The sequence below is a fragment of the Macrosteles quadrilineatus genome, unplaced genomic scaffold (assembly GCF_028750875.1).
Source record: "Macrosteles quadrilineatus isolate MER2022 unplaced genomic scaffold, UCM_ALF_1.0 Scaffold_1__1_contigs__length_201487025, whole genome shotgun sequence".
Lineage (NCBI taxonomy): Eukaryota > Metazoa > Arthropoda > Insecta > Hemiptera > Cicadellidae > Macrosteles > Macrosteles quadrilineatus.
In genome coordinates this window covers 89279054-89306706 of record NW_026542594.1, presented here as the reverse complement: position 1 = coordinate 89306706, position 27653 = coordinate 89279054, and the positions used below count along the sequence as shown (strand labels likewise).

At 36.4% G+C, this 27653-nt stretch overlaps 1 protein-coding gene across 1 annotated transcript in view; it reads left to right on the top strand.

Moving 5' to 3' along the window:
- Positions 1-27653, top strand: part of LOC128985646 (alpha-L-iduronidase) — a 126387-nt gene that overhangs the window by 76187 nt on the left and 22547 nt on the right. Inside the window, exons 8-11 of the mRNA XM_054405430.1 lie at positions 24-224; positions 10594-10737; positions 12018-12163; positions 12320-12441. Coding sequence (XP_054261405.1) covers positions 24-224; positions 10594-10737; positions 12018-12163; positions 12320-12441 — 613 coding nt within the window. The remainder of the gene's footprint in view (positions 1-23; positions 225-10593; positions 10738-12017; positions 12164-12319; positions 12442-27653) is intronic.

Genomic DNA, 27653 nt, shown 5'->3' with positions numbered 1-27653 from the left:
ATGGCTTCTGGCTACTGTTTCAGTGAAGCTGATATTCTCTCAGGATGGTGGCGGGAGGAGACATGGAGGGGAGATGTTGCATATGCTTCTTACGTTTCTGAGGTCTTAATGTTGTTTCTTGAGAAAATTAAAATGGAAGGACTGCCACTGTCTTACATTAGTAATGACAATGGTTTCATGAATGAGCCACCGTCGTACTTCAACCAAAGAACTCTACTCACCAGGTTTGTCTCTTGTAATTGTACAGGGTGTCTCCAAACTCTCTACCGACCTGTTAAGGTATCAATACTGGACCAAAGACAAACTTACCTAAACTCAAAAGTATCCCAATTTGTATAGTCGTCATTTTTTTCACAACAATATTTTATAATTAAATTCAATCCGCGTTGTTTGTCCGGACAATTATTATTTTCATCAATCGTTAAGCCTATATCCCGCAGGGATATACTTGCCGCGCGAGGTGTAAATAGAATCAGTTTTGAAAAAGAAAGTGTTGTAAAGTAACTTTACCGGCAAACACAGACCGCCATTGGAAATTTCACGTTCGTTGACCAAATCATTCAATCGCGTTTTTTTGGGGTAAAAAAGCTCATCTAACTTCGCATTCCCCTCCTATATCCCAGTGTTTGTGTCATTGTAGGACGTCTGAAATTTGTAAGTAATTAATGTTATTTATTGTTATAGTTATAGTTTTCAGCACGAATACTAGAAAAATACCGGTATGGATCATAAACATAAACAAATGACGTTGTTGGCCCGAATCCTATACTAATAGCATTGAACATATGTTTTGGCAGTTCCATTAAAGCAATGTTAAATCATGTTTATTTTCGGGCCAAAAACGTCATTTGTTTATGTTTATGATCCATACCGGTATTTTTCTAGTAATCGTGGTTTTCAGTGAGTCGCACATGGTGTAGAATTTTCCTGTTATATCAAATCAAATCAAATCAAATCTTTATTCATCATTAAATAACATGAGTTACAATAGATTTCGTCAAAAATGTATAATGTTAAAACCTTTAAGACACCTCAAAAATATGACTAGGCCAACAGCATGAAAGACAATTGGTTTAGGCCTAAAGGTTTCCAGACAATAAAATAAGTAAAAAAATAAGCAGTTCAGACAAAATGCACCTCGTAAAAAATCATTTTGGTAACTAAGTTAACTTATTAAATAAATAAATACATAAAAACTGGTGTATAATTTAAAAATCAGGTACATAAAAAAATAAGATAATCACAGTGGCTCAGGCAAAAGACTAACCTAAAATAAATATTTGAGTGATAAAACAAGCAAATTAGGCTACTTAAAGAAACTAAAAAAAGAAATTAAGATGCAACAAGCAATTGACTAGGTGAAACTTAAAAACTAGATAACAATTTCATTAGGCCTGTTATACTCTTAAAAAAAAAATCATCCAAGCTGTAAAATGGGTGTTCATTAAGCCAAGAAGTCAAACTTTGTTTTAGGCGATTAACAGGAAGGTCTAAGATTTGACATGCAAAGCAATTAACAATTTTCACGGACATGCTAGCAAAACTTCTTTGAACTGTTGTAAGTCTAGTGTAAGGCCTGTCCAAAGCGTTTCTACCCCTAGTACAATGTGTGTTTATGACACTTCTTGTGTTGAACAAATCTGGATTTTGTTTTACAAAAATAACACATTCTAGAATGTAAAGATTCACAATTGTCATAATACCTGTTGTTTTAAACAGAGGTTTACAGTGGGCCCTACTCCTAGAATTAGTTAATATTCTGACTGCTTTCTTTTGGAGCTTCAGTACAATTGAGATATGACTAGAGTTTCCCCAAAGTAACAATCCAAACTTTAACAAACTTTGAAAAAAGGCAAAATAGGCTGATCTTACATACAAATGGGGCACAAATTCTCTGAGGCGTCTAATTAAAAATAATACTCTGGACAGTTTTCGACTCAAGTTACAAATATGTGTTGACCAGCTTAGATTACAATCCAGATCTATACCTAACAGTTTATCGCTGGATGACAAAGCTTTTTCGTTCTCAGGGGTAGACCCAAGCCTAAAAACAATGGACTGAGTCTTTTCAGTGTTCATCTATAGTTTGTTACATCTTGTTATATAAGCACATGTTTTCAGGTTCAAGTTCTCATTGGTATTTTTAATATCCATTTCTGGTATATCAATCTGTATTACAGTAGACTCCCTCTAGTTCGGCCACCTCGGGACCGGACCACTGGCCGGACTACAAAACGGCCGGACTAACCGGATGTAGTGCATTTACATAATCAAAATACAAATAATAGTATTGCGCAGTCGTGATATGTTAACCTTTCAGAACATAAGAATGTCGATAAAAACATTAAATAACTCATAAAACAGAATAAAATCATAGTACTTAGTCTTAAAGATAATAACGGCAGTCATAAAATAGGATAAAGATCAGGGCCGATTTACCGAATAGGCAAGGTAGGCACGTGCCTAGGGCGCGAGGCAATTGGCTTTTTTGGGGGGCGCCAAAAAATTGGAAAAAAGAAAAAAAATTGTGGCCGTTTTTGCATGCGATCGCGGTAAACTGATAATCCCTTGCGGCCGGGAAGACACCTTAACAGTCTCCCACAATTGCGGCAAGATGTTAATTATTTACCGCGGTTGTATATACGTCATCATCGTCCGTCTCCCGCGATCGCGTCAAAGTTCTGACTATTTCCAGCGGATGTGTGGACATAATTATCGTCTTCCTTGATCGCGGCAATATATGAACACATCCCGCGGTCGTGATGAGATTATCACCGTCTACTGCGAATGAGGCAAAATTGTAATCTTTTCCCGGGGTCGTGTGGACATTATCATCTTCTTGCGTGATCACGATAAAATTCTGGTAAGCCCTCACAGCCGTGAAGACATCATCGCCTCCCGTGGTCGTGAGGCATTGTCATCCTCTCCCGCCATTGCGGCAAATGGTAATCATCTCCCGCGGTTGTTTGGAGATCATCATCGTCTTTCACGAATGAGGCAAATTTCTGATCTTTCCCGTGGTTGAGTGGACATTATCATCGACTTACGCGATTGCGGTAAAATTCTGATCATCCCTCGCAGCCGTGTAGAGTAGACATCATTATTGTAACTCCCGCGATCCTGTAGACATCGCAATCGTCCCCCGCTGTCGTGAAGACATCATATAATCGTCTCCCTCGGTCGTGAAGACATCGTAATCGTCTCCCGCGATCGTGAAGACATGGTAATCGTCTCCGCGCGATCGTGAAGACATCGTAATCGTCTCCCGCGGTCGTGAAGACATCGTAATCGTCTCCCTCTGTCGAGAAGACATCGTAATTGTCTCCCGTGATTACGGCAAAATGTTAATAATATCCCGCAGTTATGTGGATATCATTATCGTCTTCCACAATCGTGGCAAATTTCTGACTGTTTTCCGTGGTTGTGTGGACCATGATCATATCCCGCGGTCATTTAGTCATTATCATAGTCTCGCGCGATTACGGTAAAATCATGATCATATCCCATGGTCGTTTAGACATTATCATCGTATCATGCGATCGCGGCAATATTCTGATTATCCTTCACGGCTCTGTGGATCTCATTATCGTATTGCGCGATCGCGGTAAAATCATGATCATATCCCGCGGTCGTTTAGATATTATTATCATCTCATGCGATCGCGGCAAAGTTCTGATCATCCCTCGAGGCCTTGTGGAGACATATTATCGCCTCCCGTCTCCCGTGGTCACGGAAACGTCACTGTTGTAAATTGACAATTCCAGGTAGAAAATTAACACATAATTCCTGGTTCAAAAAAATTCACGCTTAGTTTCCGGATTTCCCGGTTAGTGGTCACCCTGTTATATATTGCAAAGGGGCGACACTATTAGTTGTGCCTAGGGCGCTGACATGGTCGAAAACGGGCCTGATAAAGATAACAATGGATGACGTAAAACACCGCTTATTCTTTCTTCTTTGTTCTTCTATTCTTTCTTTGGTTTCTCTTCATCCACACATTCAACAAGTTGCCATGGTTACTAATCACCCAATCACAAACTGTTGTGAGATAGCAAGCGCACAGCAGACAGTTGTGTAAAGAGCAGATGATTGTCAGTGCAAGCGGATAGCTTGACCTTGAAGCTAATGATGGTTATTTCTTTGTTTTGCTTTAATTTATTTTTGTCAAATAAACCGTGGTGTTTCAAAAACAATAATGGGGGATCCTACCGCATAAAAAATGGTCCGAAATATTTAATTATACACTGCATTTCAACATGTTAGACTAAAGAAAAACTGTTAATTAAATGTTTTGTTATTTTTGAGGTTATGTAACATAGTTCTACATGGGTAATATGCAACAATTCAGCCATAGAAGCACCCGTCAACTAAACTGACATGAATTGTTTTCTTCTATGGCCGGAAACTAAACATTTAAGTTGAATGCTGTCGAAGGTCATTTGCCCACGACGATATGACTTGTCCCCCTGAGACCGGGCCGGACCATCCGGCGGCCGATCCAACCGAAGCCGAACTAGAGGGAGTCTACTGTACGTAATAAACTGTGTTTATCTTATTATATCAAACTAATTAAATTGTACAGGATTTTGCATTTATATTTAATGTAACTTGTAAATTATTTTATTGATACATATTCATTAACAGAGTCATTGTTTAATTTTGCTGCAATATTCAATCAGAGATAAATTAAGAGTGCAACAGCCATTATTTTGTTTGGGGAAAAGTTAAATAATATTGAAAGTAGAGGTAGCCAGCTGGTTCGGCTAGATACGGATGTGTTAATTGGGGTAGTGTGTGTTTTGTAATAGATGAACCGCCAAAGTACCTTTTTAGTCATAAAATAATAAGCAATCTTCTATCATATACCTCATATATCTTATATCACGCTTAAACAGAAATACTGTTTAACCAGGTTGGACTACGAGACTCGATCTTCACTTTTCAAATCGTTGGCCAACGAAGGATTTGCTGGTACTGGTCATCTCAAAAATTTAAGTAAATATCACACCTCATTTGGCATATTCGGGGTCAGTGTGTAATTGCGCCATATACTTCCCTTTCAATCAGTGGTCAGAGTTTTATTTGTTTATTTTTTTTCTTTTTTTCTTTACAAATAAAACACTGACTACTGACTTATATATTTGAATATGTATTTAAATATATATATATACTACTCTCCTTGCTATTCCCTCTATGACTCTACAACAATTGATTCTTTACAAATTTTGGTTGCCCCTGGGTTGGAAGAACTGTGAATAAAATAAACAACAGAGCGTTTGGCAGTGGAAGCTTGATGTTAAAATAATATTTGAGTGGGCCCTGTAGAATAAAATTATTCCCAGAGATCCTTATGGGACGTCCCTGATACTGTTTGAAGTTCTTCCAGACTGAAATAGACCTTTATAAATCTTAAAGATACACTGAACTTGCTCTGCTCACTACCACACTAAATCTAGTGTTGCACTTCAAATATGAATCGTTTGTAGTGGCCTTTTATTTACTGTATTTTACCAAACTTCTATGGAATTACTATTAATGCTAAAAAGAAATACCCAGGATATTGAGAACTATGAAAGTATATAACAATTCAATTTATTTTGCAGAATAAAAACGATTACACTATAGTATTTCTAATATTTTTAATATGAGTACTCATAAGGTTAACATGGGAAACTCCAGAGCCACTGGGGCGGAGCCCTTTTGACTGATCTGCACCAAACTTCATCTTTGAATAATGCTTAATATTGCCTGAAAGATTCATGATAATCTGTCAAGCAGTTTGGAGTCCATAACGTTCAAATATATATATACAAACTTCCCCTTTTATAAATATAGATAAGTTTTGATAAGAAATAAAAAAAAAAAACACCACTCATTAAATCGGCTGGCAAAGAACCTCTCCCTGAAGATAACTCATTGCTCTACAAAAAATAGCTAGGGCTACAAAAAATAACCTAAATTTTGAGTGGGAATGTTGTAAACAAGTCTTGCCAAAATGTTGATCAATCATTGTAAGTAAGTATTCATTTTAGACAAATTGACTGTCGACTTACCTCGTTTTCCGGTCTCTCTGGAAGTGATATCGCTTACTAAACGTTTTTGTCTAGCTGATCCAGCATTTCACCTGCCAGGACGCATTGATATCGTGCTTGGTTGCTCTCTCTTCCCTAAGTTACTAACTCATGAACACAACTCTCTCGGCCTTTGTAATAGGTACTTATTTTGGATACATTGTGATGGGTTCTGCATCCTGTGAAATACAATAAAATTCCACACCGTAATCTACAAACTTCATCAGTTACTCCGTCTCCTTCCATTCATCCAACAATGTTGACCTTCATTCCGCACTTCAGCGATTCTGATTTCAGGAAGAACTTCCAAATTGTCGAAAGAAAACTGAAGAAGAAGAACTCTGTGACGTAAACTTCCAGTCCACGCACAGCAGAGACTCTGAAGGACGATAAATCGTTTGTCTTCCCTTCAAGGAAGCTCACCTCCCTCTTGGAGCATTTCAATTGCTTGTGTTCAGATTCCACTCTCTCGAGCGAAAATTCACTGTCCAACCCCGCTTCTCTCAGCTTTACCACGACTTCATAGAGGATTATATCTCTCTGGACCATAAGACCATATGTCAAAATTCCCCTATTCCCTCTTTGCACTACTTTTTCCCTCACCATGGGGTTCTTAAAGAGAGTAGTAGTACGGTAGTACAACCAAACTCCGAACAATATTTGTTGATAGAGCAATAACAATCACAGGGGTTTTTCTCAATGACATTCTGCTTACTGGACACAAGCGCAAGCTCCAATCCAATATTTGTGACATATTTATGTATTTTAAAAGACACAATATTGTTTTTTCGTGTCACATTCGTCAAATGTATCGACAGATCCAAATACATCCTGACGATAAAAATTGCAACTCATCCTTTGGCGTGAATCTTCCTCTCAACCACTCTCTACTCACCAGCTGAACACCGTGACACATGGTATGAATAGCTCTCCTTACCTGGCAATAAATACTCTTCACGAAGTCGCTGACGACGATGGTGACTACTTTCCCTAGGCAGCGCAAGTACTAAGAACGAAGACCTACGTTGACGAAATCATCACTGGTGCAGATACTGAGGAAACGGCCTTGAAACTTCAAGATCAAATGGTCAACTTGTTGCGACGAGGAGGATTCAAATTACGTAAATGGGTCTCCAACTCCTATCGTCTTCTACAAGCTTTCCCAAAAGAACATCTTGAGTCTCCCGTCTTCATCCAAGATTCTGAACAGCCACACTTCACAATACTAGGCCTACATTGGTCTCCCCACTCTGACTGCTCCACTTACAACCTTAACTTCCCTCCGGACCTTCATCCATCAAAACGCTTGATATTGAGCATCATATAAAAATTCTATGATCTTTGTGGATTTCTCGCTCCCTGCATCATGCAAGCAAAATTTTTGTTGCAAGCATCATGCAGTTACAATGGACTACAGGCTTATCCTGGGATGATCCACTGCCCACTAACCTCGCAGAAAAATGGCATTCATTCCTCACTAACACTCAATATTTATCTCAAATTTCTAATTTATGTATTTGCAGTCCATTTAAAGTAATATTTTAAATAAAATGTATAACGGTAATATGAAGTTAGTTAAACCACGCCGACCCGAGCGGGTCACCGTTTTTAGGGCAACTTTACATATACAACTATATGCAATAGTCTGGGAGAGGATCAGAGCATGTAGTAACAGCATCTGTGAGGTATAGGATGTGAGGTATAAGAAATAACAAATAATTTTAACTCATTTTTTACAAAATCCTCTACGTTACATACAAAATTTTGTAATACTACATCAGACACCTCTTCAAAAAATATATGGCATACAAAATTGTATTTCGAACCATTAACTGATACCGAAATAATAACTATTATACAATCTTTAAAAAATAAAACAACATCTGGCTATGACAATTTATCAGTAAAAATGTTAAAAGAGGTGAAAGATGAGATTAAATTAATTTTAATGCACCTAATTAACTCATCATTTGTAACAGGAATTTTTCCAAATGAGCTTAAAATTGCTAGAGTGGTACCTGTTTATAAGAAAAACTCTAAGAAAGATATTTCAAACTACAGGCCAGTGTCAATTCTCCCGGCAATATCAAAGGTATATGAGAAGGCAGTGTACAATAGGTTGAACAGTTTCTTGAACCAATATGATCTAATTGATAATGAACAACATGGTTTCCGTGCTGGTAGATCAACAGTTACATCAGCGGTTAATTTTGTTGAAGCCGTGATAAATTCACTAGATAAGGGTTTAAATTCAGCTGGCATCTTCATGGACATGTCCCAGGCATTTGATAATGTAGACCACCATCAATTAATAGCTAAACTTGATAATTTGGGAATTAAAGGAGTCACTCTCAAATGGTTTAAATCATACTTAGAGGAACGTTACCAATTTGTGGAAATATCAACTTTGTCAAAAAATAACATCATCCAAAAAACAAGATCTAATTTATCAAAGATATCATCTGGTGTCCCACAGGGATCGATTCTTGGTCCTCTTTTATTCATATGTTACCTTAAAAATCTTCCAAATTCTCTAAAAGACCCAGGTAGTAAGATAAGTATATATGCAGATGATATTAATCTTAACACAACTGGGAAATCCCTAACTGATTTAGAAATGTCTGCTAAATCAGAATTAAAAAGTCTGAATCAGTTTTTAAAAGACCATAATTTAGTACTTAATACTAGTAAAACTAATTTCATTCTTTTCAAAACAAAAAGAGACAAAAATGATCAAAGTATTAAGTTAGATATAGATACAAATTCCATTGCTCAAGTTAAAACCTCAAAACTATTGGGTTTGATAATAGATGAGGATTTAAGCTGGAATAAACATGTCGAGTATTTAATAAAAAAACTAAATTCTTGTATATTCGTCCTAAGAACAATGTCATATCTCTGTGAAGGATCAGTACTTAAAATGATATATCATGCTCATATTGAATCACATATTAACTATGGAATTAGTATTTATGGTGGGACAAAGAAAAAGAATTTAAAAAAGATTTTGAAAATACAAAAAAAAGCTATCAGGATAATACATAAATTAAAATACAACCAGTCCGTCAAATCTTATTTTAAAGGGATGGGCATTTTTACAGTTCACGCCTTATATATTTTTGAAACAATTAAATATTTTTTAAATATTGCTGAGACTCAAGAATTGCCTGTGCATAATTATAATACAAGGGGTAAAAATTATTTAGCTAAAGAAAAACCAAGACTTGAACTTTTTAAAAATAAACCTTCTTATATTGGAAACTATTTTTTTAGAAAACTTCCTAGCTTTTTAAAAAAAGAAAAAGACAAATCTAAATTTATGAAAAATCTGAAGGCATTCTTACTTGACCTTGCACCTTACAAAATAGAAGATTTTAGTAATTTCAATTTAAAATAATGTAGCCTATAGTATTTTATTTAAATGTTTCTTATTGCTAATTTAGGTAGTAAGTAACAATAGACAATAGACACTATTCATGTACGAAAATTTGTACTGTGTGAATAAAGACTCTTTGAATCTTGAATCTTGAATCTTGATGTACTTGGTCGATTTAAATCGGCAGGTTGCCACTAGTAGTCCACCACTGAACTCTATCGGCGATTTTTCACCGCACGACCCTAGGCACCGGCCCGATTGGGTCCGCATGTTACTCCGCCCTACCTACCTTTGGCAACCCTATTGGACCGGCATGGCACTCAATGTATTAAAGCGAAAATAGTTTTGGTTCAGTACTTTCCTAAGTAGAAAAAACTAAGTAAAAAATGGACATCTTGTAGAAGTTTAAAATTTATAAATCAATAAAAAAATCAGATTACAATAGCCATATACTCAATGACAAAGTCCAGTTTAATCTAATACTATTTTTGAAACCCTACTACAACAAGGAAACTTATCTGATCAGCTGACCCCTGATAACGAAGACAATTCAAATGGCAATGTTCCACACCATGATAGGCCTATCAAAATAAAGTATACAATTATGTTTGTTCAAACCATCAACAAAGCTATCTAAGTGGATTTAATGTTTATTTCTGTTCTGGACTGTATAGTGTTTGTTGAAAATGACAGCTCACGGAAACATGAACAGCTTGATGTAGACTATACAACAAGCTATTATTGTTGTATATACAATTTGTAACTGATGACAGGTAATATAAAACGATTTAGTTTAGTTTTGTGAGGCGCAGATCCGCGCCCCTACCCAACTTTTGTACTTCATTGCTTCAGTGTGAACTCAGCATTTACCATGAGGTTCATATCACTTGTGCACGTAGGGCAGTTCCCAAATCCCAACATTTCATTGACTGTTCACCGCGTCCCGATCTGTCGACTATTACGGAATTTGTGATTGTTTCATTATGTGTATGTAGGTAGCAGATTTGGTATACAATTATAGTAGGTACTTTCAGCAGTCAATATGTTAAAAAGTGGAATTTTATGATAGCTTGGATTTGGATTTTTGAATTGTGATTTGATCTAACATATTGATACACTCATATTGATTGTCTGGATTGCTTTCAGATTTCAGTACAATGGTCCCAAAGGGTCTCTCAGCCAATTTGTTCGTAAACCAGTCATGATTACAATGGCCCTACTGAGCTATCTTGGGCCAAAAGAGTTGCCAGTTTTCTTGAGACACCTGGGTAATCATCCTTGTAACTCTAGGTAGGTTTTTTTTTTCGATATCTACAGTCTACACCATTGGTCTTTTTTCAATTCTGACAAAGACTCTCCTTTTATACACCATGAACTTTTAAGTTAGTTGACTTTTGAATTTTTGATTGATTCACTGTTTTAATTTATCCATGCAGATTTACACTTTGTTAGCAAAATACACAAGATATTGAGACACAATTTAGTGTACCATTTTTAAATAAAATATTTTGTTTCATCTGAATACTTTGGACTTTGTTCTTAAAATCATGGAACCTGAAAAATTGTTATTAACTAACTGTCTCTAGGAACATTTTTGACAATATTTAAGGACCACAATACCTCGTTGTTCTTGTTCACTTTAGGAATCACAATTGGCTAGTATTGAGACTTTTTTCTCATTTGGACCTCATTTCCTACAGTCACCCGACAAAGTTGGCTTCCTTGTACTGTTTATAGTACAGAAAGCTGCTAATTGCTGCATATTTATACTTTGTCGTACGGTTTATACTTTGGCGCACATCAGGATTCCAACGAAACAACACAAAACAGCATGGTTCTATTATGCACGTAATCCGTGTACGCTTGGAAATAGGTCGGCAACATTTAAAGATAATAATACTATGAGCAGCTGATTGACTATTATAACTACGATTTAACCTGTCATTTTGTGTTTATAGTTTCGGTATTTCTGAACTTTCTGGTCTTTTCTTTTAAACGTTTTTAAAATATTCCTACGATCTTAATAAACAAGAAAATACCTTTAAAGCATTTTTTTTAGGCACGGAAACCACTTCAAATTACAAAAACATACGGAACTATATTCTCAAGTCGAGGAGCACATTTCTTGCCGAGGAAAAATAGCGGAGTGATACGGACCGGGTACTACTTTCTCTAGGGCACCTATTTGTGTTGCCAGCTGAACCTAAAAACGTGTTGTATAGTGTTTGAAAGTCTAATTATTTATATGCTTTATAGTGACTGTAAAGGAAAAATATAATGTGTAACACGAGTGCAAAAGGCCTTTGCTGCACTCGAGATCATTCCATATCACACAAACATTGCTAAACATTGCTCTCGTGTGCAGCAAAGTGCCACTTTGTCCACTAGTTACACAAATAACTATTGTAACTAAGTGGCTGGAAAGCTTCTCTTTTGTTTTACACAGTAACAAAAGTAAATCACTTTTAATAGTTATAAATGGAAGAAATGTTTTTGCTCATTGGCTGGTATGGATTTAGGCCAGTGATTGTGTTCACTATCACCCCTACATTACAGATTTCCGTGTTCAGGTTGTCAGTCCTGGCTGGCAGTGATGGAGTGGATATAGGACCTGGTTGGAGTGCGGCCATCATGATGTCCCTCGGACCTTCTAATCAAACATTCTGTCCTGAAAACAAACTCGATATTAAAATAGGCAGACTGCCTCTAAGCAAAGGTAAGTAGATACAGGACATTTTTATGAGTCTCATTTAGGCTTTCTTAGCTGTAAAAAGTAAAAAAGCTAAAAACTTTATAATTCTACACACAGACATAACAACTATATTTTTGTTTATATAGATTTTGTTTTTGAAGTTATAGGCTACTGTTGCAGATTTTAAGTTTGTGGTGTACCAGCTGGACAACGAGCAAACAAATCCTAGAACTGTTTGGGAACAGAATGGTACACCTGATCATCCTAGCAGTGATTTACTTCACAGAATGAGAAAACAGGAGGTGGGAATTGTGTGTATGCTATTATAACCCCTTATAGTACAGGTAAAATAATACAAAAACAGTCTATATAAACAACAAAATTTGTACATTCATGAAATTTCACCCGTGAGTTACTAATAATATGAGAAATGAAGATCCGATGAGTCCCCAAAATTTTGGGCGTCCTAAGGCCCTTTTTGGGGCCCTTTTTGACCCGAAGGGCCCTTGTTCGTGAATAATTTTGTTTTTACGTTTAAGGTCGAGTGAGGTGTGGTTTTCGATGGTTTTAGTTATTTTAAATCGATTGGGACTTGTTTCAAGTGTATTAAACCACTCTAAATGTTATTCCTTTTTACGATATTTAAACATTTATTCATAAAGTAATAAAATTAGTTAATTACCTCCGTGCTCTATATAAAAGGGGATTATTGAAAATAACTGTAATTCTTTACTATATAAGAGGGAAGGATCACAAGGAGTAAGAGATAATATTAAATACCCCCGTCACAGCAAACCTGCAGACTAAGCGAATTTTCATTTGCCCGATTTTCAATTAACTAAAATAGCATTGAGTTTAATGAATACTTAGGTTTGCTGCTACAAGGAGGCTAATAAAGTGTGTTTATAGTAAAATATTAATAGCCTAGTATAAATCAAATAAATTTGACAAGTTTTTTTAAGACATATCTATAAACAAACAAACAAAAATATTTTACACTATTCTGCTTAAGAACAACATGGAATTTTAAATTTACAATTTTTGAATTTTATTCGTAACTAATACACTTACAAAACACGTTAATATACTAAATTATTTATTTTCTTTAAGCTCTTTAAATGCTCTAGAGAAAAATTGGGAAACTTTGTGTTTTGAGGGTCAAAGATTACAAATTTATACCACATAAAACCCTGTTCCAAGGACCGATTATGCCGGTTTCGTTAAAATTGAACCAAAATTACTCGAGTTATCATGTTTACGGACACGTATATAACATGGATATATTATATATATGTATATAAACACATATATAATATTTTGAGTTATCTAGCAACCTTCTAAACAGCAGCCCACTAAGGGTGCTTTAGGCTTCTGGGGGCATCGAAATGAAAACGTAAATTGGTTTTGGGCCTATGTTTTACCATAAGACCTTCGGTAATAGCTTATTTCCTATATGGGAAATTCGCTAAGAGGGGATGGATTAAGTTTTACACTATAACATAATAACATAGTTTACCACGCAAAATTTCAACTTTTAAGGTGTGAATAATCTTTCAATTTGTTTTTCGTGCAAATCGATGAAGACCAATTTCAAATTGATATGTATTTTTCTTAGGCAGTTATTTAAGTTTTTTTTTTTACATTTATTAAAAATTAAAACAATTGTATTTGTATAAAACCTTAAATTACATGTTAAAATTAAGTACTTAAACTAAAGCTATTTTTCCACAATTTCCGTACTATCTCTCTTTACAATTTTATCATTACAATAATTATTCTCAGACGACTCATTAACAATTTTATTATTCATAGCAACTTGTCCATCTTTACTGATTTTGTCCAAGTTGGTGTTCAAGCAGGATTCCCCTTTACAAACCTTGCATATTGCAGAACAGGCAATACCAATCTGCACGAACAATGTGGTGCAAAAACACCCTTCATACATACTGACGTTTGCAGCTTGTATCTTAATTTCCTCAAAATGATTTTCAATCAATACAAGTACGTTGTCTTTCGTAGTTATGACGACCAGGACAACACTAAGACATCAGAGCAGCATTGTGGGTACAAGCATTTTTGTCCTGAACAATGGGAACGAGGTTTATAGGGTAAAAATTGGGTTTTCTCATTTATTTCACCCTCAAAACACAAAGTTTCCCAATTTTTCTCTAGAACATTTTAAAAAGCTTAAAAACAAATAATTTAGTATATTAACGTGTTTTTGTATGGTTATTAGTTACGGATAAAAATACTAAATTTGTAAATTTAAAATTCCCATGTTATTCTTATGTAGAATAGTGTAAAATGATTTTGTTTGTTTGTTAATAGATATATCTTGATCAAACTTGTCAAATTTATTTGTTTTATACTAGGCTATTAATATTTTACTATAAACACACTTTATTAGCCTCCTTGTAGCAGCAAACCTAGGTAATCGTTAAACGCAATGCTATTTTAGATTTAATTGAAAATCAAGTAAGTAAAACGGAAATTCGCTAGGTCTTCATGTTTGCTGTGAAAGGGGTATTTAATATTTTCTCTTACTCCTTGTGATCCTTTCCCCTTGCCTAGTAAAGAATTACAATTATTTTCAATAATCCCCTTTTATATAGAGCATGGAGGTAACTTATTTCATTACTTTATGAGTAAATGTTTAAATATTGTAAAAAGTACCTAATAATATTTTGAAACACCCTGTATGGAGTGGTTTAATAGACTTAAAACTAATCCCAATCGATTTAAAATAACTAAAACCATCGAAAACCACACCTCACTCGACCTTAAACGTAAAGACAAAATTATTCAGGAAAAAAGTGAAGTGGCTAAATTATTGGCCCTTCGGATCAAAAAGGGCCCCAAAAAGGGCCTTAGGACGCCCAAAATTTTGGGGACTCATCGGATCTTCATTTCTCATATTATTAGTAACTCACAGGTGAAATTTCATGAATGTACACATTTTGTTGTTTATAAAACCCTATTTTACCTGTACTATTAACCAAGATCAAGATAATTATATCGTGCAATAATTCTGTACAAGCAAGCGCCACGACCGAGATATCTCGTGCATTACTTGTGTTCGAGATGTGTATGCTATGCCCGAGTTATCTCGTTTTTGACGTTATGAGCTGTTTTGTTTACTTAATATCAGCTGTATGGAAGTTATTGATGCTATATTTGGCTGCTAATGTGTCTTGGAATAGTGTAGACCCAGTTGTTGCTGCATTATGGTGGATAATCCTGAAACTACTTGCACTGCACATGCTCAGTCAGTAGTTTTGACATTGTTTCCAGGCTATGTTTTTTGTTCATGTTTGTAATACGATTTTTGCAGTTTATGTTTATTGTGCACTGTTGCCTCTTAAAAGTGTTAGTAGTGTGCTGTCACTATATCTTACTAATATTATAAATGTGAAAGTTTGTGTGTTTGTTTGTTTATTTGTTTGTTTGTTTGAAGTTCAATCAAGCATTAATTACTCGACGGATTGGGCAGAAATTTGGCATGATGATAGCTCACATTCCCGATTAACATTTAGGCATATTCTTATCTCAAAAATCCTTTCGGGCTCCGCCCCAGTGGCTCTGGAGTTTCCCATGTTAACGTTATGAGTATTCATATTTTAATGGAATTAAAGAATTTAGTCAGCTGTTTCGACTAAAAAGTTTGGTTCTATAATATGCAAAAGCATTAACACGTTCACTGCGGGTGTATCCGATCGGATACGGGCCGTGCGCTGTTCAGGTGCTGCCGTAACCGATCGGATACGCTCGGCAATGCCTTTCGTATATCATCGTTTTTGCTCTAGCGTCGGTCGAAGGCAGACCTATTCCATGTTAGCGTGTAGTGGGTGACTTGCTTTTTATTGTGTTGTAGGTTGGTAGTAAAATTTCCCCATAAAATCCCCGTCTGGCAAACTTAAAAATCAACTTGTTGTCCCGTCTTTCTCCCTCCAATTGGCAATACGACAAGACCGGCTCCGTTCCAAGCAGTGCTGCTATCTGTGAGCGTTTAGCGAACTACGTCGACTCTTGTTATAAAACAGGACATCACCGCATGTTATTTGCTATTCGTCATACCGAAATATGAGAGCCAATCACCCGGCAATCGGGTTTGTTCGACGCTGCGGGCTGCGCCGCACTGGGGCTACGCCTGCCATTCGATGGCCCGCAGCGAACGTGTTAAAAGTTATAAGGTTTACCAACTTATTATTATTTTTTTCATTTATGAAACCAGCTATTTGAACTAAGCAGTAACAAAAAAAACTGTGAAACGCAATGAGAACTGTTTTTTTACAGTTATGTTTATGTTTTTAATTTCATGAATAATATGTCATATTTTGTGAATCTTTAATAATTTTTTTTTTATTGTTTGGGTGAAGTAGTAGAACATAATGGCTATGGTAGATGTGTAATACTATAGTATACCGTAAATTTAAAGAATCAAATTTTATTATACTGTGTCCTCCCCCATTGCACACGCAAAGCTTGAGTATAACTGTACTAAGCATTTTATACTTATATGCCAATCCCGTACGAAGGACAGGTACTCTGCTAGCTATATATTAGGGATGGACGAGATTGAATTTTTAGTTCGAGACGAGACGAGACGAGATTTTTTATTTCTCATAAAATTTCGAGACGAGATCGAGACGGGATTTCCCTTCTCATACACAACGGGAAATGCACGTTCAAAGTTTTTACCTGATTTTGTAACATTGTTAGATGACTGTTTAAATACAAAAATAATGATAATAGGCAAGAATATTTACAATCTTTTATTAAAAAACATCAGCATAACATTTTTTTATTAATCACGCCTAACTTATTAAAAATGCCTACGATTAGGAAACATAGTGATATCAGTTAGGATAGAGTTCAACTTATCCTAAAATAAAATAAATCATAAAATAAAAGCAATATTAATTTTTATAAAATAGTTACTTGTTTTGACTTTTTATAGTAATAAAACATTCCTCACACTGCATACACTTAACTAAACTTCTCAAATGTTATTAAAGTAATATTATTAAAATAATTAAAGTAATATTTACATTTATAGAATTAATTAAATAAGAACGCCTTCGCAAAGGAAACGCAACTACAACACGCTCCTGTATTGCGGGTATTGCATTGACTTTCTGCAGGCGTTTTTAAATTTTTTTTTTTTTTTTTTTTTTTTTTATTCTCGTCTCGATAAAAATCTCGGCCAAAAAGAAATCTCGTCTCGTGTAACGAGATTTAAAATTTCCCGAAAATTTCCCGAAATTTCGAGACTTGACCATCCCTACATATATAATAGTTTATAGTCACGAATTTGAATCCCTATGCAGATTATATACAATATTATGTACTCTGTAAATAAAAATAGTGATATTTTGGTATTTTATATCAAATCAAATCAAAATACTCTTTATTTGTAGTTTCATCAAGAAATTACAATGGCGTCATACAATAATACAACTTTAAACTAGTACAGGGATTTTTATGGCTTAGTACATGGATGGATTGTGAAATCGCAATAAACAGTGTTTAAGAGGAGACTATGAAAATTGTTATTTTAATGCAAGTTTAGTGTTAAACAATATGCTTTAAAATTCAGTGCAAAGTTATTGATGAAGATCGGATTCGAGGAATTCCTTCAAAGAGTAAGTAGGTCTGCCTATCAGCCACTTGTGAAGCTGTGTTTTCAGCGGTTTTCTCTTCAGTGACTTCAGTGATGGTGGTAGGCTATTGTGGACTTTGCGGCCAGTGTAGGAAGGTTTTCTAGTGTACTGGGTGGTATGATGTACTGGCAGAATGAAGTCGTTTCCTCGCCTGGTGTTGTAAGTGTGAATATTTGTACTTTTTGGCAGATCAGACTCACTCACCAGGAGGATTACTGCTTTGATGTAGAGATTTACAACAGTTAGAATACCAAGCGATCTGAAAGCTTCCCTGCAGCTGCCTAAGGGTTGGAGGTTGGCGAGTATAAAATATATAATAAAAATAAAATATGGCTTGCCTCAGGGGTCTGTTCTAGGTCCTCTGTTATTTTTAATTTGTATTAACGACCTCCCAGCATGTATAACTAGTAAAACTTATTTGTATGCAGATGACACAACATTTTTAAATATTAATCCTGATCTTAAACAACTTCAAAAGTTAGCTCAAAACTCAATTAATGAAGCTTCTATCTGGTTTGAATCTAATGGCTTCCTCTTAAATAAAGATAAAACTCAAAAAATTGTTTTTCGCCTTAGACCGTGTGAATTAAATATGTTGGATGGCTATGTAGACAACGTGAAATTTCTTGGTATTTATCTGGATAAGACTCTTTCCTGGGGACCTCATATTGATTACATAAGTTCTAAGCTTTCAAGGGTAATTTGTCTTATGACTAAACTAATACATTGTATAGATCAAAATTATATTAAAACAGCCTACTTTGCTTATTTTCAATCCATTTTTAGATACAATATTATATTTTACGGCAATTGCAGTAGGATAGAGGAAATTCTAGTCTTACAAAAGAAGTTGGTTAGAATTATATCCTATGAACCCCAACAGGAACACTGTAAACCCCTGTTCATTCAGCTACAAATTCCAACAGTGATTAACATTTATTTATTTGACTCTGTATCATACGTTCTAAAAAATCCCAACTTAATCAAACAAATTTCTCATGTTCATTATACTAGGAATAAAAGCGTTGCTGCCATAGATTTTTTCAGACTGTCTAAAACTCTTAAAAGCCATATTGTAATTTGTAATCTCACCAAAAATATACAACAAACTAATACATTTAATACAAAAATATCCTGAAAACACTTTTAAAACAAAATTCTACAGATGGCTTTTGAACAACCCATTCTATTCTCTAAATGAATTTTTTGAAATGTCTGGTATTAATTTTTAAGTAGAGTTAAGAGTTTGCGAATTGACCAAATTATTTACTGTTGGACTTTGTTGGTTATGCGGTTTAATCACTTCCATTATTTTCAATGCCACAAATTTTTCTTAAGATTAAGATTACCTATTCAATTGTAATATTTAAAATGTGTATTGTAAAGTGTCTCATTTTATGTAGTTAGCTATATTGTATCTTACTGTATTTATTAACTGACTATGCTATAAACCTTAGTGAAATAAAATCAAGAACTAACTTAAACTCATTTAATCATAGAACAAAATATAACATTATTTGTTTACATTTTCATAATAAACATAAAACCAAATTATCAGCTGATTCCAATATATTACACTTTTCCCTCCTCATCGTCTACCGCACCTTCTCTTCTTCGCAGTTGATCCGAATGTTTTCTTTTTATCACTCCACCACACATGACTTCATAAGAGTATAAGCCATTGCGTTTGACTATTGTTCCTGCTATCCAACCAGGGTTATTCTCTTTTTTCATCCATACTTCTTCCCCTTCACTGAATGCTCTTAAGGTTTTCTTTTGAGTTGGGTTTTGTTGTTCCTTCCAAATTTTCAGATCTAATTGTTGTCTAAGGTTTGGTTTCATGTTGTCCAACATAGTTGGCATTCTTCGACCTAGAAACAACTCTGCAGGGGCTCGTCCTGTTGTTTTTTGTGGGGCATTTCTGTAACTGAACAACACATTTTGCAATGCCAATGAAGAATCATTAATTTCTTGTTTTGTTGTTCTGTAACGCCTTTTCAAAGTCCCTATTAGACGTTCGACTAAGCCATTACTTCTAGGATGATAAGGAGTAGTTCTTATATGTCGAATTGAATGTCTCTTGAAAAATGCTTCCATTTCAGTAGAGACAAACTGTGGCCCGTTGTCAGTTACTACTTGTGATGGTATCCCATACCTGCTCATCCACGATCTTAATCTTTGAATTATGGCAGTTGAAGTCGTTGTTCTTAAACATTCAACTTCTGCCCACTTAGATAGCGCGTCAATCCCTACTAACCACATTACTCCATCAACTGGTCCAGCTAAATCCAAATGAACTCTTTCCCACACTTTTTCAGGAATGTTCCATGGATAGACCGGGACTTCTTCAATGTTTCCTCTGTTTTCTTGACATGCTTCACAAGTCTTAACATGCATTTCAACGTCTTTGTCAATGTTAGGCCACCATACATAGTATCTGGTAATTGATCTCATAGCTGAAATTCCAGGATGGCCACAGTGCAAAATTCTCAAGATTTTTTTTCTCATATTTGTTGGCACAACAACTCTACCAAACCACATCAAAACACCATCTTCAACTGATAATTCTTCTTTCCTTTGTTTAAATGTTTTAATGTTATCTGGTACCTTCTCTGGCCATGAATTTAGCACATAACTTTGTACTAATTTTATCTCCTTGTCCAAACTGCTGTTATGTTTGAGTTCCTTATAGGACACCAATGTCTCAACTTTATCCATGTTTAAAAACTTTATGTCTCTTACATCGGTAGATTCTTCTCTGATTCTCATGGGAAGACGGGATAGTGCATCAGCACAAACGTTTTCATCTCCTTTCCTGTACTTGATTTGAAAATTGTACTGATTCAGTTCTAGGGCCCATCTCACTAACCTATTGTTCATTACCTTTGGAAGATTCCGGTTTTCTCCAAATATTCTTTGAAGGGGTTTATGATCGGTGACAAGTGTGAAGCTTCGTCCATATACATATTGGTGAAACTTTCTTACAGCAAATAAAATTGCAAGTGCTTCTCGATCAATATTCGAGTATCTTTTCTCAGCATCTGAAAGAGTTCTGCTAGCATACGCGATTGGTTTTTCCAGACCATCTTCACACTTGTGCATTAAGACACTCCCAAGACCGTCTTCGGACGCATCACACACCAACACTAGAGGTTTGGATTCATCATATGGAACAACTGTGTCTTCTTCCGAAAGAATCATTTTGACCTTTGTAAATACTTCATCTTCTTTCTCTGTCCAGATCCATTTTGATCTGTTGCTAGTAAGTCGATGTAACCTTGAGCACAGCGCATGCAACCTAGGGATAAACCTTTCATAATAGTTTATGGATCCTAAAAAAGACCTAAGCTGTTTGACATTTGTAGGTTTAGGTGCCTTTTGTATTGCTTCGATCTTCTCTTTTGTTGGATGGATAACCTGTTCATCGATAATGTGTCCAAGATAGGTGACTGAATTCTGCATGAATCTACATTTTTCTTTCTTCGCTTTTAGCCCTGCGTTACTCATTCGTTTTAATACTTCCTTTAAGTTCATGAGGTGTTCTTCTTTGTTTCGGCCCGTAATGATTACATCATCTAGAAGTACCCCCACTTGTGGTATGCCTTCAAGGAGCTTCTCCATGTATTCCTGAAAGATACCTGGGCTGGAGGTTATACCAAATGGTAGTCTCTTGTATCTATAGTATCCAACGTGCGTGGATATTACCAGATATTTTCTGTCTTCCTCTGATACTTCCATTTGGAGATATGCATCTCTCAAGTCAACAACTGAATATTGCTTCCCTCGAGATACTTTATTCGTCAGTTCCTCAAAAGTTGGCAAAAGTGTTGTATAGGTAACAATGTTTGGGTTTAAGGTTACCCGAAAATCTCCACATATTCTAATTGTGCCATTTTCCTTCTCAACATTTACTGTTGGTGTTGCCCATTCGATAGGAGTTTTGGAAGGGTCTACCTTTTCTATAACACCGTCACTTACCAGTCTGTTTAGTTCTTGCTCAACTCTACTTCTTAGTGGAAAAGGCACTCTGCGAGCAGGAAAACACCTAGGCTCTGAGTCACTCTTAACATGTATCTTCGCCTGATATCCTTTAATGGTTCCCAATTCTTTCTTAAATACATCACTAAACTCAGAAATAACTTGGTTAATTTCCTCTTCGGTTACTGTAGAAGCATTTTCATCTTTATTGGTGTTATCCAACTTACGAATCGTAACACTAGGTGGTAATTTCATGTTGAAGGCAAGCATCCATGGTAATCCAAACAAAGGAGATTCGTTTCCATTTACCACAGCAGCCTTAAGTTTTCTAATCTGTCCATCAACTTTAACATTAACTTCACACTCTCCTAAAACATCCAGGGTATTGTTTCCATAAGCGACAAATTTTGTTTTACATGCCCTCAAATTTGGTGATCCTATTTGTTTCCACAGGGGTGCATCAATCATCGATGCTCTAGCTCCTGAATCAAACTCCATGGTTGTTGGTACTTCATTTAGGGTAACATTAATTTGTGCTCTTGGGATCTTCCTATTAGGTTTAAGTTCAGAAATTCCTAACTGTACCTCTTCTTCCTCAGATTTTATGTCTGTGTCGTTGATTTGGTTCAAATAGGCTTTTTTTGAACGACAATGTCGCGGAAAATGACCCATTTTCCCACAGAAGTGACATTGTTTTGTCTTTTTGGTTCCACATTGTCGTGAGAAGTGACCTTGCCTTCCACATGAAAAACACTTAGACTTTTGAGCTGGACAAAATTCTCCACTGTGTACTAGTCCACACTGATTACAATCTTCTGTAGAATGGCTGTAGGTTTCTTTTGCCGAATATCTATTTTTCTTATCATAGCTATGTACCTTGTTAATTACAGGCATAGCTTCATCTAAAATATTCATTTCCCGCTTAGCTCTATCCATCGCTTCAGCTAAATCTACCAACTCATTTAAAGTTAAACGTGAACCATCTTTATTTATGCCTTCTGGCCACCTTTGCCTGATTTCAACTTCAAACTGTGGAAAGTTAACGCCACCAGCAAATCTATCCCTTACTCTTTCCTCAAAATACCTGTCGTATTTACAGTAGGAGGCTAACTCTTTTAAACGTAAGACGAAATTTGAAACACTCTCATCATTTCCTCTCACACATTTTTCAAAGTCTAGTCTCGCTGCAAAGATTGTTTTACTAGGTTTATAAACACACCGAAATGTATGAATCATTCAGTCAATTCAGTCATTGGTATGTCATAAATTTTCCTAGGTAAAACAAAGTTAGATACCTTTTTGAGGGGTACAGGTCCAACATATGCTAGAAGAAGATCCCTTCTGGCCTCCTCAGTTTCATCACTGTCATCACCCAATCCCTTTACCTTGCACATCAATTGGAAGTGAGCTTCATAATCCTCCCAGTTCAATTTTTCATCATAGGGTTCTATTGAAAACTTTTCCATTCTCTTTCGCACCTCTTCTTTATTGTTCCAACCAATATCTTCACATCTTTGGGTTCGTTTTTTACTCATCGTCGCCAGTGAAATAAAATCAAGAACTAACTTAAACTCATTTAATCATAGAACAAAATATAACATTATTTGTTTACATTTTCATAATAAACATAAAACCAAATTATCAGCTGATTCCAATATATTACACTTAGCAGTTGTATGACTTTGTCAATAATTTGTGAAAATTCTAAGGACAATAAACATTTCATTTCATTATACGTATGGATTTTTTCTGCAGCTTCAATATTCTGTTAAAGTTGCTTTCAGTAGTCCCGCCCCAGACAACAAGACCATATTGTATATGCGACTCCATCAAAACATGGTACGCTGTTTTTGCTGATAATAAATCACAAATCCATCTAATTCTTCTCACCACGTATTCACCAGTGCTGAGTTTCTTACAAAGATCATCATGTGATTGTTCCAGGTAAGGCCAGCATCTAGTGTAATTCCTAATAACTTGAAATTTTGTACAGTTTTCACATCTGTTAGGTCAGCTATTTTCTCTCTTTTATGGCTGAAATTGATGCGAACAGTTTTTGTAGTGTTGAGGGCCAAATCATTTTGTTTACAGTAGTTTTTTGCTCTGGTGAGTGTGGTGAGAGAATCTATGTTCAGTTGCTCTGCACTGTTGTTGAGTAAGAGGAGATTGGTATCGTCTGCGTACATGATACATTCAGATGTACTGTTTTCCTTGATCATAAAACCTTTTCACCGTTTGAAGGTGGAGGGGATGAAGCTTGTGGAGTGAACACGTTTTCGGCCCCGTGTTTTTTGCTATTTTTTGAGGTTATTTCTCGGATGTTTGTTAAATAATTTGTACCCGTGGAAAGCTGAACAGTTTCTCAGTGCGAATATATGCTTCAATCTCAAGAACAGTGTAAGACTTATTAATTATACCGTAATTTCTGTTTAATGATCCGGTTGCCGCCTCATCTACGTTCCGGTGCAAAGGTCAAGCCAGTGCCGTTGTCCAACTCCCGCGCTGATAAGAGTAAGCTCGAGCGGTCGTTATCTGCACCGTCCACGCCGACCGAGACTCTAACGTCCACGATGCCCAAGAATGATGTCATCGACACTGCTTACATTCAATCCTGCGTCACCGACTACCTCGCAGGGAGCAGTGTGCTCGACACCCTGGTCACCAAGCTGGCCGACAAGATGAAGGAAGTGGTAGAGTCGGCAGTGCGAGCCGCCATGACAGCCGCCAATGAAGAGCTAGTCAGTCTGCGCAGCGAGGTGACCAAACTGTCGGACGGACTGCAGGGTGTGGAGGCGAGGCTGGAGGAGAGGACAGACGAGCTGGAGCAGTACCAGAGACGTAACAACATAAGAATATTCGGCGTCGAGGAGACTGCGGAAGAAGACACCGACCAGCTGGTCATCAACATCTGCAGAGATAAGCTGGGCGTGGAGCTGACCGAGGCCGCCGTGTGCAGATTGCACAGAGTCGGGAAAGTGCCTGGAATATCACCCGACGGAAGAAGAAGACAACGTCCCATCATTGTCCGCTTCACGAGCTACCGGGAACGTCGGCGAGTATTTGACGCCAAGAAAAAACTTAAGGGAACCGGGGTCACCATTAAAGAGGACCTGACAGCTCGTCGACTAGAGGTGCTCAAGAAGGCGGTGTCAATTCATGGTGTGAGGAACACATGGACCACAGACGGCAGGGTGCTGTGGGTGGACCAAGCTGGCAAGAAGGGCGTCGCTACCCGGCTGGCGGATGTGTCACCTGCGTGTGAAGCAACAGAGTCAACTGAGCTCAAGTAAAATATCTGTATATATATATATTTTTTTTTTCTAATACTTTACTTTATTTCCTTATTTTGATTGAGTTTAGATCAGGTCTTATTTTAATACAAAATTGAGTCCTAAACCATTAAATTTTCATGATCTCATACTTTTTAGTTTATTATATTATACAATTACTTTTACATTTATTTATTTTGCGTCCGATCTGAAATGCATTGATATTATACAGTATATTAATTTTTATAGACGTTTTATGAGTATTTATTATTGCTATTTTGTTATTAAATACAATTCTATTATATTTAAAATGAATTCTAGTGGAAACGTAATTTATTGTTATTTTATAGTAGGTTTACTAAAAGTACTAAAGCTTATTGTTACTGTAAAGTTATTGTTATTTATTCTTTTTATCAAAGAAATTAATTTTAATTTATTATTTTACAATCATGAGTATTTAATTTTAATTTATCGTTTTAATTTATTATTTTACTAGCAGGAGTTTAAACAAATCCTTAAGGGTAGTAAATATTGTTTTCTTTTATCTAATGTCAATAGTCAGGAGCCGAATATAAATGTGTTCATTGCGGTTTAATTTCAACTGTAATGACAGAAAGGATTAATGTTACATGTAAATATTTATACTTATTTTTTGCAACCTTGCATGTCCGTGGAATGTGTGTGCGTGTGAATGTGTTTGTTGCAGCTACGTCGGTGCGCGTCGTCGTTGCCTCGCCGCGGGTCCGAGCTGTAGGTCCAGGATAGCGGACCTTCACAGCGTCGCCTCAGTCACCCCTCCCCCGCCCACTCCTCTCCCTACTGATAACGCTCAGATCCTTATCGACAACCTCACTCCCTTCTCCAAACAATTTAAAGCCACTCACATCAACGCCCAATCACTCTCAAAACACATAGACGAAGTCAGAGTAATTTTTCGGCCTCAAAATTTCGAAATTATTGCAGTTTCTGAAACTTGGTTGAAGCCAAGTATTTCATCTGGATTGATCGCACTGCCTGGCTATTCAATTTTCAGAAATGATCGCCTGGGAAAAATAGGTGGTGGCGTCGCTGTCTATGTAAAAGATGGTTTGCAAGCCAGGCAGTTGTGCGAGTCCCCGGGTGAGTACTTGGCGAAACCCGAATTTATTTTTTTAGAAATTGGTTTGTGTGGTTCAGATGCTCTTCTCCTGGGGGCATGTTACCGCCCTCCGGGAGTGGGTCATCTGGCCGACTTTGAAAATTCTCTCTTGCGCCTCATGCCAGGCTACAGTCGTGTCTTGATCATGGGTGATTTTAACTGTGACTTACTCAAACCTGGAAGTTACTACTGTAGACAATTGACAAACATGTTTGACTCTTGCAACATGACGATACTCCCACTGGACCCGACCCATCACACTGCTGAAGCTGATACAATACTAGACCTTATTATTTTAAGTGATCCCGAATTTTCAGTCCACCATGGCCAGCTTCCAGTTCCTGCCATTTCACGACATGACCTTATTTATTGCGCCCTTGCCATGAGAGCTCCTAAGCCCAAACAAAAATTCATCTCTTACAGAAATTTTAAAAATTTTAATGACGCAGAGTTTTTGTCAGAAGTTATATCAATACCTTGGCACTCCATACATACCCTGGAGTCAGTTGATGATATGGTTGATTCACTTAATGAAACCATAATAAAATTATACGACAAACACGCTCCAATTGTGAACCGTAGGGTTAGTAAAAGTCGCCCCGTTCCGTGGATCACTGAGGAGATTATTAGGTTAATGGCTCGGCGGGATTCAGTCCATCGCAGAGCTAAAAGAACTAGAGACCAGGGGCTTATGGCCCAGTATCGCCAGCTTAGAAATCAAGTTAAACAACATTTGCGCAACTCTCGACTTCAGTTCTGCTGTTCGCTGGCGTAATCTGAACGTTTTGGACTTGGAAAGGAAGTTAAACCTGTTTCAATAACAATACCATTGAACGATTTAAACGATTTTTTCTTATCAGTTTCGTCAAATGCAAACGTCACAGTAGTACAGAACCATTTAACTCAGTTAAAATCACGTCACTTTCCCAATACTATTCCTCAATTTAACTTCAAGCCAATATTGCAGATTGATGTTTTGAAGGCTATAAGGCGGATAACGTCTGATGCCACTGGTTCTGACAGAATCTCGATTTCGTTGATTAAACGTATCTTGTTTGCTCTCCTCCCAACATTAACCTTCCTATTCTACACCTCACTCAGATCAGGTATTTTCCCAGAAAAATGGAAGACTGCGCTTGTCCGCCCATTGAATAAGATCTCATCCCCATCACTTCCGCAAGACTACCGACCAATTAGTATTCTTCCAGCTCTTTCTAAAGCTCTTGAAAGAATTGTCTCAAGTTTCCGAATTCTTGTCAGTAAACAATATCCTCAACAGTTTCCAATCTGGATTTCGTAAATATTACAGCACTGAAACAGCGATGCTCCATATAACTGATGAAATACGATTTGCTATGGATCACAGCCAATGCACTATTTTAACCTTATTTGACTTCAGCAAAGCTTTCGATACTGTAAATCATAGCATTCTTCTAGCCAAACTCCAACTTTTAGGTTTTTCTGATAAT